The sequence below is a fragment of the Sylvia atricapilla genome, chromosome 7 (genome assembly GCF_009819655.1).
Source record: "Sylvia atricapilla isolate bSylAtr1 chromosome 7, bSylAtr1.pri, whole genome shotgun sequence".
NCBI classification, from domain to species: domain Eukaryota; kingdom Metazoa; phylum Chordata; class Aves; order Passeriformes; family Sylviidae; genus Sylvia; species Sylvia atricapilla.
In genome coordinates, this window is record NC_089146.1 from 6514868 (window position 1) to 6530898 (window position 16031).

Sequence of the window (16031 nt, forward strand, 5' to 3'; positions counted from 1 at the left end):
GCACTGTATGTTTTATTTTAGCAGTATTCCTGTTCTGTTTTAGGGAGGAAAAATAATGTTCTGCTATTTATTTTCTGCTACTGTTTTAAATCAGAGGAGCAGCATATAAAACATGCTTATGAAGAATCACGTAATTAGTTTCTAAATGGGATGCTCTGATACCAGTTTGGAATAGATAGAATGATTTGTGTCTGGTTAGAAAGATCTTTATACATGTATGTGCCCATTTGCACTGGGGTCTATAAATTACTGCATGGAGTATGACAGGATAAAAGAACACTGATAGCTAACAAATGAAGCCTCCATTTGGCTGTAGAGGTTATTAATTAGATTTGCAGTTTCTTTGATAGCTATGAGAAGCATAATTGAAAACCAGCCAGGGAGCTCACCCCGGTGCCTGACAATAACTCTCACAATACACCCATAAAATAGTTATGGGAGTTTAGGGGTCACCTATGATGCCATTTTAATGCACAGTGCGAGGCAGAAAGCTCAGTCCTGTGTCAGTGCTTTGTCCCTTAGTCCAGAACAAAGGTAGCCAGGGATGGATGGTGCCCTGTGGGGAGCGGGGCTTGGCCTGCACTGAATCACCCCCACAGCCCTCCGGTGCTGCCACAGCTCCCCTTCATCAATGTGGACTTTTAATGAACTGAAACTGGCTTTTACTTTTTCAGTCTATGCTTTTGCAGTTTGTCACTGCTATTACTGTAGTTTTAAGGAAATTTTAAGAGGCAAGGATTGATGTTTGTGGGCAGGAGGATGGCTTTTGTGTGACCTTTTTTCACTGAAGCCAGATGTGTGTTGGCTGTCTAGATGATGTGTTTCATTGATTTCCAGCCCCCGTGGCAATACCCATAGCAATATTGGATGTGTAGTAATACCCCATATTCTTATTACACATTCTTTCTTTACAGATCAGTGCATCTTTCCTATTACTAACTGTGATAAGCCAAAAAAATATGGTGTTCTATGAATGTTAAAGATGAGAAAAGGGTTGGTCAGTTAACCAAGACTGAGGAAATGGTGTTAGTCTAATTTCCTCTGCCTGGTTAGCAGGAAGCCTGGTGTAGTCAGTTGTCATAGAAGTCACATCAGTGTATGTGACATAGGTTTTCTGGCATAGGTTTAAACATCTCTGGGTAAGGGTGAGAGGAGTGCCCTCTGAAGGAAGGAACTAATCAATACTTTGGTTGTAGTTACTGTTCATGCCATAAGATAATTGCTTGACTGGGTAGTTGTCTGTGTGATTGAGAAGAGTAACTGTCTCCTCCCGGGTGAAGAACCTCTTTGGCTACAGGAACTGGGTGATAAATAGGGAAAGGGACTTAGGGCTGGGTTGCAGAATGTGTAGGAATTCTTCCTGGGCAGTGCCCTGTGTGTGTGTGTGTTTTCACCACCATTTCTCAGTTAATGATATGTGTGGTTCGGAACATGATGGTGCCTGTGAGGGTTCTGGCCTTGACTGTGTTAATTAAATCTCACATAAATGGTAACCAGATGACATGCTTGTCTGCCGAATTAAGAACAAATTACATGGACCATAACTGAGATTTTTTTTTTCACTATTACATTTACATCCAGCTTGCAATTCCAAGCAGTTCTTTGGCTTAATTCTGTGGTAAGATTTCTGAGTTAGGACAGTGATGTGAAGCCAAATTCCAGGCATTAGATACTTTTTCTCAAAAGAATGAGGTGTCATCAATTTCACTGACCAAGAGATTTCTGAAGTAGCTAAATGTAGAAGGCCTTGTTTCCCTTTGTCTAATGACTGCTGCACTTGTATGAATGTTTATCAGAAACATTGCAATGCTGTAGGTGCTGCCATTTCCAGTGGACCTGCCAAGAGAGGACTCCCTTCCTCTGAGGCAGCACAAATCAAATTAGTAAGGACTGAGTTCTTTCTTCTAATTGTAGGACTTCTGTCAAATCTGTTTAATACTGAGATACAGCTGACCCACTTGTGTTTGGCACGTGTCAGTGACCAGAAAAAAGCACAAGGTTCATCCATTGTTTAAGTTTTCAGCTTTGGTTTTGTTAAAAAGCTAACCAACTGTTCATTATTTTTCTCTGATTTTTTTTTCAGTATATTTTATTGTGTTTAAAATATCCTACTGCAGTATCCATCATAGTTGAGGCTTAAATTTGTCATTAAAGGCTTGTAAATTAAGATATTTGTAGGAAGAAAAAGGCAGGCAGTATTTTCTTTGCAAATTAGTTGTCTTGAATGTTACTCTGACATTGTTAATAACCGAATGCCATTAAATCCATGATAAATTTGCACATTAAATGGATGTGAGGCTTGTGAGGGGGTTGCTTTGAGGAGGGAGCTGGTCAGGGGATGTCAAGGTTGGAAAGAAGTGATCAGTGCTGTAGGACCAGAGCTGCATACAAAGTGAGCTCTGGGGCCCTGGGAATGTCCTGCCTTTGACTAGGCTGCAGCAACTGGTCTGCAAAACTATGGTGAAAGTGGCTGTGTGAGTGGAAAATTGTTACTGTTGGATCCTGGCTTTTTTTCACTTGGATTTGTAACACATTATCATTTCCCAAGCATTTGGATAGAGGCCTAATGACGTGTCCTCTCTCCTGTGTCATTACTGTTGAGGAGTGCAAAGAAAAAAAAATTTTAAGTCTTTCCAGCACCATTGCATGGGAGTTTAAAGTGACTCATTGGCAGAGTCTGTTGCAGTTGTTATTAGCAAATCCAAATGCAGGCAGGACACAACTCCCTCTTGTCAGGGAGACTCTCGTGTTAGCACAAAAGATAAGGCCAAAGGCACTGAGAGCTGGGCTTGAGTCTCCTTCAATCAGTGTCTGGATGTTCAGGGCCATGAAGTGAACACTCCTGTGGAGTGGCTGCTGCCTCTGTGTGACAGTCACACAGGTGGGGACTCTCCCAGAGCTGCCACTGGAGAGCTTTGTCTCAGCAAAAGAGATTTCAATCCGCATTTCCAGCCTGGCTCTACGTCTCCTCAACACCCCTTCAGGCAGAGTGTCACTTTTGGGAAAAGCCGTGGCCTTTCCCATAAGAGAAGGAAGTAATCAAAGTTCAGCATGGCTAAAAGCAGCCAATGATATCCTTCAGTTCACCGTGAGAGAGTGAAAATAGCACAGGTTTCTGTGGTTTCACAGTCTTTTTTTTATTTTCTGGAACCCAAAGGTTCTAACAAAGTGGGGTTTAATATGGCTGTAACTGAGTGAGATGAGAGGAAGAGATAGTTTGCACAGAACAACCTTTGAATTTACCAACAGCTGGAGGAGGCCTGTGGCATTTGCCCTCACTCCTGTGTTTTCTTGTTAAGCTTTTTGTCAGCAGGAAATGGAAAATCCTCATTGAAACTATGAAATGATTGAAAGTGTGTCTTTCTGAATACATTTTAATTTTTTATGACTTATTTCTGTTGTTGAAACTAGACTCTTTCTCCTGACTTGATTCCAGCTGTTAAAACACCAGTTTATAACACGCATTTCTGGTATTCCTTCTTACTGGCATGAGCTTGAATTTCCTACCACTGTATTTCTTACTTTTGAATACCATTTCGTGAGAGACTCCTGGCTTCCAAATGATTACTGGATAATGATATTGTACACAGCCTGTTTCCTCTCCTCTGTAGCCTTTTAACTAGTCATTGGCCAGGGGCAAGTGACCTGTTTTTCAAGTTTTGGCAGCCACTGGAATGATGCTGGTATCTGTGTAACTGGATCAATGCCTGCAGGAGCTGTTTGGAGCTCGTAATTTGCTGACATGACGTAATTTTTTCCTCCCCCATTATTACATGATTTAAAACCCCTCTAGCACAGCAATTTAAAGCAATTTTATTCTCGAAATATCTTACATAAGAAAAAAAAAGCAAACCAGAAGACATCGTTCCAAGATTATTGTGCGTTTTCTGTTTAATTCTGTCAAATACGTTTGAGTGCCACTGGGTGAGTTTTTTTATTATTTTTCTGAAAATATGTATCAATTTGCTAAAGGAGATGTAGGGTTTTGTATAACATTGCAGAGAATCAATCTGGCACAGCTGGTAACTTTTTGCTGTGGTAAACAGTAATAAATGAGGCCAGCAGAGCTTTTGTTCTGTGCAGGTCATTTTTTACATGAATATACAATATGCTCCATGCATACAATAGAGCTAAATAAATACTTATTTCAGAGAGGCCCAACATGGAGGGCATTTCCACTACATCCTGGGGTTTTTTGATGGATTGCACTCGGCTCCTCAAGTCCTATTCATTTAAATCAAGGTCAGTGGCAGTAATCTCTTGGTGCAGTGTCAATCTCAATTATAGCGGGAATAACATGATGAAATTGAAGTATGATTTTGGGTAGATATGTTTCAAATAACTTAACTTGGCATTTGACCTAAATAGAAATGCATATTCATGATGAATGTATTTGAAAGTATTAGGATACAAAGTAGTGCATTGATATTGAACAGTACTATATCTGTGCCCAAAATTATGGAAAATTTGTTATTTAAAATATTTTTAACAGTGATCCATGATACTTTAACAACAAATTGACTTTATTCTGGAAATAAAGTGGCATTCTCTCCCTTTCACATACTGTGAAAAGATTCCCTAATAGTTTATTTGCCATCAGGGTGGGAGAGAAATTGAATGTGATTCAGAGCACACTGAGACTGTTGTTCAATTGGCTTTATTATTTTCAACATACTATTTAGTCACTGTAATTATGATCTCTGCAAGACACTGGGTGTGTATGAACTACCAGATCCTCTAATTAGAGTAGAGGAATACTGTTTAGAAGTTGCAATGTAGGAAGGTGAAAAGTAGCCCAGTGCAAGTCTGGTGGGAGATGGTAGCTTAAAACAGTGGCTGGATGAATTTGGTTGCTTTATAATAATGTTACACATGTAAATATAAAGGTATATTTATATAAAATAGGATATAATTAAATATAAAGGTATATTTAAATGCAAATATAAAGGTATGCAGAACCACTGTTTGTCGACATCAGGTTCTCTGCCCTTACAAACTCAAGGTGCGTGTTGAAATGTGTGTCCCAAGCCAAGGGCTGGATAACAAGACCATCTGTATTATCAGTGTGATATCGCAGAGCACACTAAGTCTCACCTTGTCACAGATGCATTCTGCAAGCTTAAACAAAAAGGGGAAGATTGCTTTGTAATTTGGTTTTGGATGGGTTGGCTTGTTTGGGTGTTTTAACTGGTTAGTTATTACGTTTTCTGAGTTTGATAAACACTTTTTGACACCCTTCAGCCCCGTCTTAAGGGTCTTTGTTTGCCCTTTTTCTGGGGTATATAATTGCATGGCTACCCTGCCTTTGGCCAGAGATAGAGATCCACTGTGCACTGGATGCAAAGACCTGAACTCCAGGACTTCTTTACAAAACGGTGGTGCTTAGCTGTGATGTATCACCATGACCTCCTGTTTTTCTTTTTGTCAACAGGATCTGTTTTCATGCTGAAAGTTCAAGTCAATGACATCATCAGTCACCAGTACCTGCAACAAGCCGTGGTAGAGGTGTTTGTTAACTACACCCTGACAAATTCCACTCTTACTGGCAATAATGGAGCAGTGTTAATCAAAGTCCCCTACAAATTAGGATTAAGCTTAACTATAGTCTCATACAAGGATGGCTACCTGCTGACACCTTTGCCTTGGAAGACTGCGAGAATGCCAAGTGCGTAAGCGTCTTACAGCCCTATTATTAAACTGGATCTGGCAGTAATTAAATGTCTCTCCTAAGCTGTCTGGGTAGTTGCTGTCAGCTGAACACAACTTAGTGGAGTCAGTCAAGGGAGGTGGTGCCTGTCAATGCAGATCTAAGGGTGAACGGTCCGTTAAACTTGTCAAAATTCTGATTGCTCTAAACCAGAAAACAGCCCTTTGTAGATCTAAGTGGGTTATGTTGTGACACACAGTGAATTCTTAGAATTTTTTTCCTAGAGTTAGCAGAGAGCTGTTAATGTGTTCTGACAAAAATCCTGTTGACCTGAGTGATTCTTGGAGTGCCAATGCTTTTTCTCCTCTGAGACAGGTATAACATGTTACAGCTCTGCTTCAACAGTGTTTCCTCACAGGTTTTCTTGTTTAACTACTGCATGCTCTTGAAAAGGCACATGATTTTTTCTTTAAAAAGAGACTTTTAAGAATTCTAGTCATTTGTTTATCCATAGAAGGTATAAAACAGTAGCAAACATTCAACAGAGGTCTTTCTGCCCAAACACTAAAATTGCTGCTCTGGATAACAGGAGTAATTTATTTACTCTTCATATGCTCTCTGGTTTATTAACTGCTCTGTTCAATAGTTCTTTAGATTTGGAGGCCTTGGGGGATTTTTCTTGGTTGCACAGTGTAACAGATATTATCACTTTCCACAGTATACTCATCCGTGACGCTCTCATTATTCCCACAAAGTCAAGCTAATATATGGCTGTTTGAAGATACTGTCCTAATTACTGGAAAACTGTCTGGTAAGTTCTGTGTATGTAGACTGTAACTAACCACTTTGTGATAGCCATCTGTACCCACATGGAAAAAAATTAGGCATCATCTCATTCTCATATAATACCTATCTACTTAAAGCCAGATTTTCTGTTAATTATGTAGCTGTACAAGGGGCTGTGACAAGTGCTAGACTGGAAATACACAAATCAGGGAGAAAATGGGTGAAAACAGGTTGTTATGGATTTCTGAAGGGCAATAAAAACCCTGTTTGTCTGTTTTACTGAGGCTAAGGCAAAATATTACTCTTTTACAGATGCCAAATCTCAACCGAGTGTTCAATTTCCAAAACCTTTAATAAAGCTTCCAGCAAATCACATTGCAAATGTTACAGCCTACCTGACAGTGCCAGAGCAGTTTTTGAGAGTGGACAGCTTTCTCTATACAACAGGAATTATTCTAAATAAATCAGGTATGTGAATTTGATGGTTCTATAAACTTATAAAGAAAGATTATAATATTGCATATGAGTGCACAGTGTTTCAGAAAAACATATGCTTCATTTAAGAGGGCCTGAACCTGCTTCCACTGTATTAGCTCAGAAAGCTTTGTTCCACAGGAGTAAGCTATAAACACATCAGGGGAGTAATTAGTGGTACTGATTATTTTGGTCCATGCAGTATGAGAACATAGCTTGCTGCACTGAAATACAACTTCAGAGTCTGCTTTTTACATTTATATATCTGCATATGTGTGTATGCTCAGGATTTCATAAGACTGTGGAATTGGTTTAGTAAGCACCTTAAAAATGTAATTATAGCCAGAGTGTAATGTAAGTGAACCTGAAGAAATCAGTGGAACAGCAGCAATTGACTTCAGCTGTGGAGTTTCTGCATTTTCACTGCAGTGATTGGTTCTAGGGTGGTAGAGCCAGCACAGGGACTGCGTGGAACCCCCCGCAGGGCTCACAGTCAGGCAGTGTGGGCAAGGTGGGGACCAAGTGGTCCCTGTGTGTACAGAGCACAGTTTGTAAAAATGTTTCCTGTGCATCTGTTCCACTGGAGAGGCACTAAGTGGGTTCATGAGTCATAACTCTTATACCATCGGATTTTTTTAAGCATTTGTCACTCTATCAGATGGCATTTTAATTTGCATAAGTACAGTAATCTTCAGTAGGCTGTACTGTGTGCAGTTCCATCTTTCTTTTGTTCTTTTCTTTCTATTCCCAGTGGATCTGAAGCCACAAGGCTCTTAAATTCATTGTGGTGCAGGAAGAGGGCACTACATGGCTTATTTAAATTCATCATACTCTATTCTTTAATTTTCATTCCTTTAAAGGCAGCATATATATGGATATTTTGACATAGATATTTTAAAATCTTTCTTATCTGTATTTCACCTCTTTAAATGGAAGGCAGAAGGAAAGAAGCCTAGGAGAATAAGCAGTGTTTATCCTCTCTGAGTTTTCCCTTCAATCTGTCTGGCATGTGTTTTAAATTATTCATATACCCCTAAAGGAATAGACTTCCTTTTAGGGCAGGTGGAAGCTAATTGATATCTGATGTGCCAGGAGTTCTCTCACAAGCAGCTTCTAACAGCCTGCATAGATTTAACATTATTCTGCTACTTAGTAATTCTGTTTCAGCTTCTCTCACCATGCTGTCATACCGGGCATTCTGGAGCATTTGCAAACTGGTGAAAGGAAAACAAAGGAAAGAAACTTTCAGGCTGCTTTGTAAATGCAACATTTCCTCTGACTGCTTTGACAAGCCTCATGATTAACTATTCAGTTAATTCTGGCTGCCAAATTAGGAAATTAATCTTTACAGGAGAGGTTCCATATGCTTTCAGTTTCATTCAATGTTATGCACATTGTGATTACACCAAAATTCTTGTATGATCTGTATATCACAGCAGTTAGGTGTTTTGTAATCTGGTTATCTGAGGAGAAAAACCCTTCCTCCCCTACCCCAAAACAAGTTTTGCCTCTTTCTTAGTTCCATGGTCGGCATAGAACCTGGATGTTACAAATCTATTTCTCTCATAGCATTGGTATAGAAATGGCTGTGTTTTGTTTTAATCGTCAGTTGTTAAAAGTTCAGAAGAAAAGTAATGTTAGTTTTTATTTGACCAGATTGGTAACAGCTTACTGTGTAGCTGGATGTGGATGAGGACTTGCCTGTAGTAGCTTAATTCTTAATTTATTTCTTTTTAAATAAACTGTGAATGGAGAATTACATGACATTTCTTGCCTTCAGGTTTCAAAAGCATGGAATTAACTCCTCTTGCTGCCATATGTGTAAATGTTCTTTTGGCTGGGAAGGAACTGAACGTAAATGGTCCCATTCAGGTTACACTTCCTCTCACCACAACTACTGTAAAATCAGGAGATGCTGTACCTGCCTGGACATTTGATATGAAAATTGGTAAGTAGGTTGTTATTTTGCCTTCTAGCACATGCCTGTAGGTTTGGGCACATGGCACTGTGGGTCTTGAAACAGTGATGTCACTATTCCGTGACATGATGGTCAATAGATGGTCATTTTTTAATGGGCTAGCTTGAATTGTTCAAAGGTATTGTTTCATTAGTTCAAAAAGCCTTGGAAAAGTTCCTAATTTGGTAAATTTGCATTTCTCTTGCCTGCATTTAGTGTACTGGATTTTTATTTTCATGGGAGGCTGAGTGTTCACAGAACATACATTTTAGGTGATTTTAAATTTCAAGCCCAGTAGTTTTGTGAATTCCTTCTTAAAAGAAAGCAAACCAGAACTGAAGGTTTGAATGCTTTGCTTCCTGGAGTGTAGCTCTAAAGATCCTTTGTAGCTAGAACTCGAACTGCTTCAGTTAACAAAAACAATTCAGAAAGTGAAATGAAGGGGAAATAAGAGTTATCCAAGGGAACAACATAGTTCTTCCAGTACGCAAAGAAGAGGCTGGGGATTAGTCATTCTAAACCTTTTGTCATCCCTTCACATCTAATTTTAGTCAAGAGTGAGTAATGAGCTACATCCACATAACCCATTTAGATGACCTGTATTAGGTGTGGGTGCATTAGTGTCTTGATTGTCCTACGTTGCCCCTCTGACTTCAGCTTGAAATGTGCAAGTGGGTGAGGAGGTCACATATTGCTCCTTTATCAAGGCAAAAATCTTTTGTGCAGGGGTTGGAAGTACAGGAGAGGGACACCAGCTCTGACAAAGCCTTGTTTACATGCTCAAGAAACTGATTACCTTAATGAAAAAAAGACAACCTGAAGAATATGGACTTAAATTAAGGACATGCTAATAAAATCTGGCTAGGCTGTTTTGTTGGGAAAATAAATAGGAAAGGTTTTGGCATAGAAGATTAAGTCTGTCCATACATCTAGAAGACTTTAGAGGGGTAATTGGTGGAAAGAGCATTTTTCTTCAAAGAAAGGGTTTTAATCTGAGGTGGTATAATACCACCCAGGGTTTGAATTTCTTACTGCCACAGCCACTTTTGCCAGCTCCTGTGCTCATCCTGTGCTGAGCTGTTTTACCTCCCTAAACAAAGCAAAGTCAACATTGTTGTTAAAACAAGGAGTTGACAGAACTGGAGCAGCACAGGATCAGGTTAGAATATAAACCAGTGTAAGGTGTTTATGTGAGTGTTGAGGGTCCTGCTCAGCATCCCTACCTAGGCATGTTGGACTTGGGAGTAAAACAGAACCCAGGAGCGTGGCATGCTGATCCTGACCCCAATAAAACCAGTTGTTTTTTCCTCTCCAATGGGAGGAACTGCACAGAAATGCCATAAAGGCAAGTTGTTTGTCATGGATGCTCTGGGAGCTGTATTGTTCACTTCAGCTTGCTCAGGAGGGGGAAAGGAGGATGGCAAAAAAGGACACCAACTTTTGGAGCATAACTAAACTTGTATTTTTTTTCTCCCATTTCTTCCTCTCTAACAGTAAAAATTTACAACTGTATTTGCTTTCTGGATGTTTATTCTTAAGCATGTTCCTTTTATTTTTTTACCTTTGATCTGGCACATGTCAAATGACTTTTTCTCAAGGTAACTGAGTGATAGCAAGGCATGTTTTAGCCAAGGTTCTGGTGACTGAGGGCAGCTGAACACCTCAGCTCTGCAGCAGGCATTCCAGAGCTTCCATCAGGAGCAGCAGGCCCCCATCTGAGCTGAATGCAGAGCTCCTGCTGCACTGCGTAATGAGCCTCTGGCCTCCAAGATGTTGCATCCAGGGTGTCCCCAGCAAGATACTGACACGATTTTTAACTCTGAAGTCCTTGGGTTATGTGTGATGACAGTAATCAGAGCTCCCATGTCAGCATTGATAGCGGCAAGGGAACAGGTCTGTGTGTGATGTGGTGTGGGCTGACCCAAATGCAGCAGGAAGAAGATAGAAACTGCTTTCACAGGTCTGCCTGTGCAGTGTTCCCAAGGTTTACTCCAAGTGCAGTAGTACTGAGACTGTTCCTGGAAAGTGAGCTTTGGTAATTGTACTCTAGCTGCTGTAAATGCAGAATTTGTTCCTCTATATTGAGTGTGGCTTCCTTCTTATGAAATACTTTGCTGTATTAGTGCTAAAAGTACCTTGTGGATTTTAATAGAATTACAAAACCCAGAAAGCTTGCATTCAGCATTAAATTGGGAATTATATCCTTCTGCTTGAATGGCAGTAAACCATAGAGAAAATGGGCTTACTCATGAATCACATTTTAATATTTTTTCTTAATACCAAGTATTTTCTGTGGAGTATATTGGGAGAAGATGTAATTTGCTGAAAAGGACAGCAAACACTGTATAGCTTCATATGGATTTTTTCAGTCAAGATAGAACTTCTGGAGATCTAGAAATTATTTTTGCCTTTTATACAAAATTTGCTGGTATTACTCCTGACTCTGGACGAGGTTTCTCAGGTGGCTGAGAAAGCACTTTCAGAGCTCTAGGTGGTTGCTGCTGCCTTTTCCCTCTGCAGCCATCACAAGCACCAGGAGAAGGCTGCATGTGCTGCTGCTAAATGATATTTTCTCTGTGTGTGCCTGTGCATGTGAGCATCTGTGGCAGGTGTCCATGCTCATCTTTACCTCCTGGCTGGCAGATACTTTTTCTTTGCTGAAAGAAGGGTCCTGGAAGAAAATCAAATTGAAATTCATATAAGCTCCAGCTTACAGGACTTACAGTGTTTTCATACTTGGATTATTGGTGTTTTAAAAAAGCTGATGGTTCTCTCTATCTCTCAGTATTTGCAGGTTGAATACATAAAGTTGGTTACATGAGGCTGTTTTCTGTCCTTAGAATTTCACAAACGGCCCTCAATAAATGTCTTTAAGTGAGCTAAGTATAATTCTCTGTCTCCTAATGAATGCTTTATTAATTGTAGAAGCTGATATGCCATAATACCTTTCCTTTGCCTTGCCAAACAGATGGTGTGGAATCTGTGCCCTAACAATAGCACTTCCTTGGGCTAAGTGAACTGTTACAGCCTCGGGGCAGGGAGGAGGGGAGCAACATTCAAGACAAACATTGTTTATCCTATTGCACTTAATAAGATTAAAATGTTTTCCCACTAAGTTCTGCTAGCTGATGTTAAACTTGTGGTTTTTTGCATCAGTTACCTGCTTCCTTATTTTTTTTAGTCTTGGCCTTCATGCATGCTGAAGGTCACACAACAGGCTTTTTCAAATTATTTATGTGCATACCTGTGAAAGACAGTTATTAATAGAGAATGAATCATAATAAGTTTACTTCTGGTAAGTAATGTTGATGCTTTGTTTCAAAGTAAATGGCCACAGAGGGATATTTACAATGAAATTGTCAGGAGAGGAAGTTTGCTTGTTTAGCTAAGGCTGTGCAATAAACAGTGGCTAGGTCAGAAGTGTCAGTTTTTCCTGTCACTTTGTGTATTTTGGTAATAGCCTAATAGCTGATGGTTTGAGGTATAGAAGAATCCTGCATGGCATGTACAATGTTGTGTCCTTTTTTCCCCCCCAGGTGCTTGGGTAAACCGTGGGCTAGGCATGGTCAGGGAAGTGGATGGTCAGTTAGTGTGGACTTACACTGCTCAGCACTTGGGCTACTGGATAGCAGCTCCACTGCCTGGGACCAGAGGTATGGCAACAACTGGCCAAGCCATTGCTGAATGCTGTGCATTTGACTGCTGCATTTAACAGCAGAGAGGGAGAAGTGGCATGCAGCTTCACCACTTGGATAACTTTTGTTTGAGTCCTTACAGGGGTTTTCTTGCATGTTTCGTAAATTCCTATGAAGGGATCTATCAGAGAAACTGTGGCTAATTCCAGTACCAGATAGCACTCTCTGACAGAGTGCTAAGTAGAAAATGTAGACCACTTTTCTAAGTTTGGACAATTAATGCAACTATAATTTGTCTGGAAGGAAGTAGATGTCATGGTAAAGCTTTAGTACTTGAGATGAACCTGTCATTATATTGTAACCTGTTTGTATATTTTCTAGTTTGCTGAAATAGCAAGGTGAAAAGGAAGGGATGAACATAATGCCATTGGAACACAAAATCACTGGAAAAGTACCGTTCAGTTTATTAGCTCTGCTCATCAAGTGGAATCATTTGGTGTAAAGAACTAATGCTTATCTGGTTTTGTTTGATAATTTAGAATCCATTATTAGTGCTGTTTCCAAGGACATAACAGCCTATCACACCGTGTTCCTTACGGCCATACTGGGAGGAACTGTTGTCATTATCATTGGATTTTTTGCTGTTCTTCTTTGTTACTGCAGGTAAGCCAAAGAAGTTCCAGTGAGCTCATTATGAGTGGAATTTGAGGTTGATAAAATAGTCTAGATAAAATAGTTAGATATAAATAAAAATAGTTAGATATAAATAGGTAAAATAGTTAGGACTTAAGTCTTAACAGAAGTTAAGACTTGTTTTCTTAGCTAAACTGTAATGTGTAGCCTAATATTTATCTTTTAAATTGCACTTGTTACAGAACTTCATTTTAAGTTTGTAATGTCAAATTACACTACAACTTCTTAACCAAAGCCTAACCTTCAGCTATGGTAGTCAACAGTCCAGTATTTCCTAACATGCTCTGCAGTCACCTTGCTTCTCTTTTGCATAGGGATAAATGTCGTCGGACACAGAAGAAGGAAAAAAACACAACCAAGCTGGAGGTCATAAAAAAAGACCAGACAACATCAACAACTCACATAAATCACATCAATGCTGTCAAAGGGTCTTTAAAGCTGGAGGATAAGTCACAGTTATATACGCCGAAGATTTCTTCATACAGCCCCCAAAGAAGGCTGTCCATAGACACAGAAGATGGAAAGTCACAAGACAAATTTAAAATCTACTCAGAGGACGCTTCTTATCAGGCACCCTGTCAGATTGGTCAGGCAGGAAATTCAGCCCATTTAGTGGAGCCTGGTGCTGCAGTGAGGCTTTTGCAGCAGGCCAAGCACAGTAACAGTACTATATCCCAGGCTCCTAGGGACATTCCAGACCAGAACAGATACCTTTCACTGAAAGAGGAGATGTACGGACTTTCCCATATCCCAGAGCATCTAATGCACATTTACAACCAGCCTATTGCTATTCTTCAAACCTCAGATCTTTTCCACTCCCCAGAACAACTGCATCCTGCTAAATCTGCCACTTTGCCCAGGAAAGGGCAGCTGGTGTACGGCCCCATGATGGAGCCCATGAATCGTGACACTTACATGCAGACACTCCCCAAAATGCCAGTGCACTCTCATCCCCAGCCTTCTGCCTGCAGAGACGAGAGCAGTGCCCTGGATGGGGAAGAGGGCTTATCTTCCCAAGCATCCAACTGGGGCCGCTACACCAACAGCCTGCTGGAATCTGTCTCTGTTCCTGGGACACTGAATGAAGCAGTTGTAATGACGCCGTTTTCGTCCGAACTTCAGGGGATTTCAGAACAAACGCTGCTGGAACTCTCTAAAGGAAAACCATCTCCTCATCCTAGAGCATGGTTTGTGTCCCTGGATGGAAAACCAATTGCTCAAGTGAGGCATTCTTTCATAGATCTGAAAAAGGGCAAAAAAACTGAGAGTAATGATACCAGTCTGGACTCTGGTGTGGACATGAATGAGCATCATCCTAACAGGAAACTGGAGAGAGAGAAAACTTTCATTAAAAGTATGCCACATTCTAAGATTCTTTACTTGGAAGATCTGGATCTGAGTAGCAGTGAAAGTGGGACCACTGTTTGCACTCCAGAGGACCAGGCTGTGAGACACATTATGGAAGGAGGGAATGGGCCAGTCCTAGAACAGCATGATGAGGAAGGTCTAAGGAAAAAATCTCTACCAGGAAGTCATGAATCTGGGATCCCTTCTGCTAAAAAAAGGGATAGGCCACCTCTCATGAAAAGAGATAGCAAAACCAATATCTGGAAGAAAAGAGAGGAGAGGCCGCTTATTCCTATAAATTAAAACACAATGTGCTTTGTGCTGTTGCTCTCCCTGCTGGTTGTTGACCTCTTGCCTGCTTCTGTAATTCTGCAGTGTTGGGTTTACAAGGCAAATGCTGTTTTCTAGTATCAAGAAAAGTTTCATTTTTTTTAACGTACAGATTGAGTTACCAAACTTCAGTTGGGCAATTGATATTCCATGTGACTTGAAAACAGAGAAATGTTAATAAAAATACTATAAAACTTTCCCAGTTCCTAATTTTACTGGCAGTATGCGGAAGGCCCACATTTTACTTAGCCTGTCATTCTTGGACACACCTTTGGGAATGCACAGTGAGAAGTGTAGGCACATGATTTAATTTTTTTTGTACTTGTTGCTAATGCAATGGTAGCCTAGTTAAAGCCATTCCTCAGCCTTGTTACTAATCGTGACCATCTGTACAGTATTTTATATGTGAACTTTTCTAGGGATCTGTTACTACTCCTTTGTATAATGTGAAATGTTTCATGTGTTGGTCCCAGGACACCAGCAGATGAGCTCTGCTGGATTTATCAGCAGAGCTCTATGGCATTACTGCCCTCCCTGTGTGCCCATCCATGTGCAGGTCCATACAACACTGGGGGAAGGGGAAGTGTACAAGTGTGGCTGCTGCAGTTCATGGCCCCCACTATTTTAAGATGTTGCCCATCTGCTTTGTTTAAATCTGCTTTGTTGCGGCCTGTGGATGTTGAAGGCTGACATTGGCTCCACGTCCAGCAGAAAAGGACTGGTCCTGGTGGCATTTGAAGCTGCAGCGACTCCTGATCCCAGTGTCTTGTTTTGGCTTCTTTGTCAGTGAACATCTTCTCTTCTGCATGCTGTTGGGCCAGCTGTGCTCCAAGCCTTGAATCTTTGCATATTTACAAGGGAGAGTTTGGCCCACGATGAAGAAGTGTGCAAGATTAGACAAATCATGCCTTGGAAATAGTTTCCTGAGCAGGAAAGCTTGGCACCGTTGCTTTTTATTTTATGTTTAAAACAATGGGAGATCATTTGAGGTTTATGTGCCTATATTTTGCCAGCCTGAGCTGCTTTTGTCTAGGTTTGCAGAGGAGTTAAACAGGCTTTAAAAGTTGGGAGGGAGGGTTTATGAGCATGAGACAGCAGATTGCAAAATTTGGTCTATAAATGCAATATAAATACTATTTATGACTCATCTTAGAGTTAAATT

At 40.4% G+C, this 16031-nt stretch overlaps 1 protein-coding gene across 1 annotated transcript in view; it reads left to right on the plus strand.

The window, feature by feature from the left end:
- FAM171B (family with sequence similarity 171 member B) overlaps positions 1–15066 on the plus strand; it is a 31194-nt gene extending 16128 nt beyond the window's left edge. The window contains exons 2-8 of the mRNA XM_066322502.1: positions 5432–5665; positions 6366–6458; positions 6746–6901; positions 8688–8855; positions 12401–12517; positions 13039–13162; positions 13507–15066. Coding sequence (XP_066178599.1) covers positions 5432–5665; positions 6366–6458; positions 6746–6901; positions 8688–8855; positions 12401–12517; positions 13039–13162; positions 13507–14842 — 2228 coding nt within the window. The 3' untranslated portion in view covers positions 14843–15066. The remainder of the gene's footprint in view (positions 1–5431; positions 5666–6365; positions 6459–6745; positions 6902–8687; positions 8856–12400; positions 12518–13038; positions 13163–13506) is intronic.
- The last annotated feature ends 965 nt before the right edge of the window (positions 15067–16031 follow it).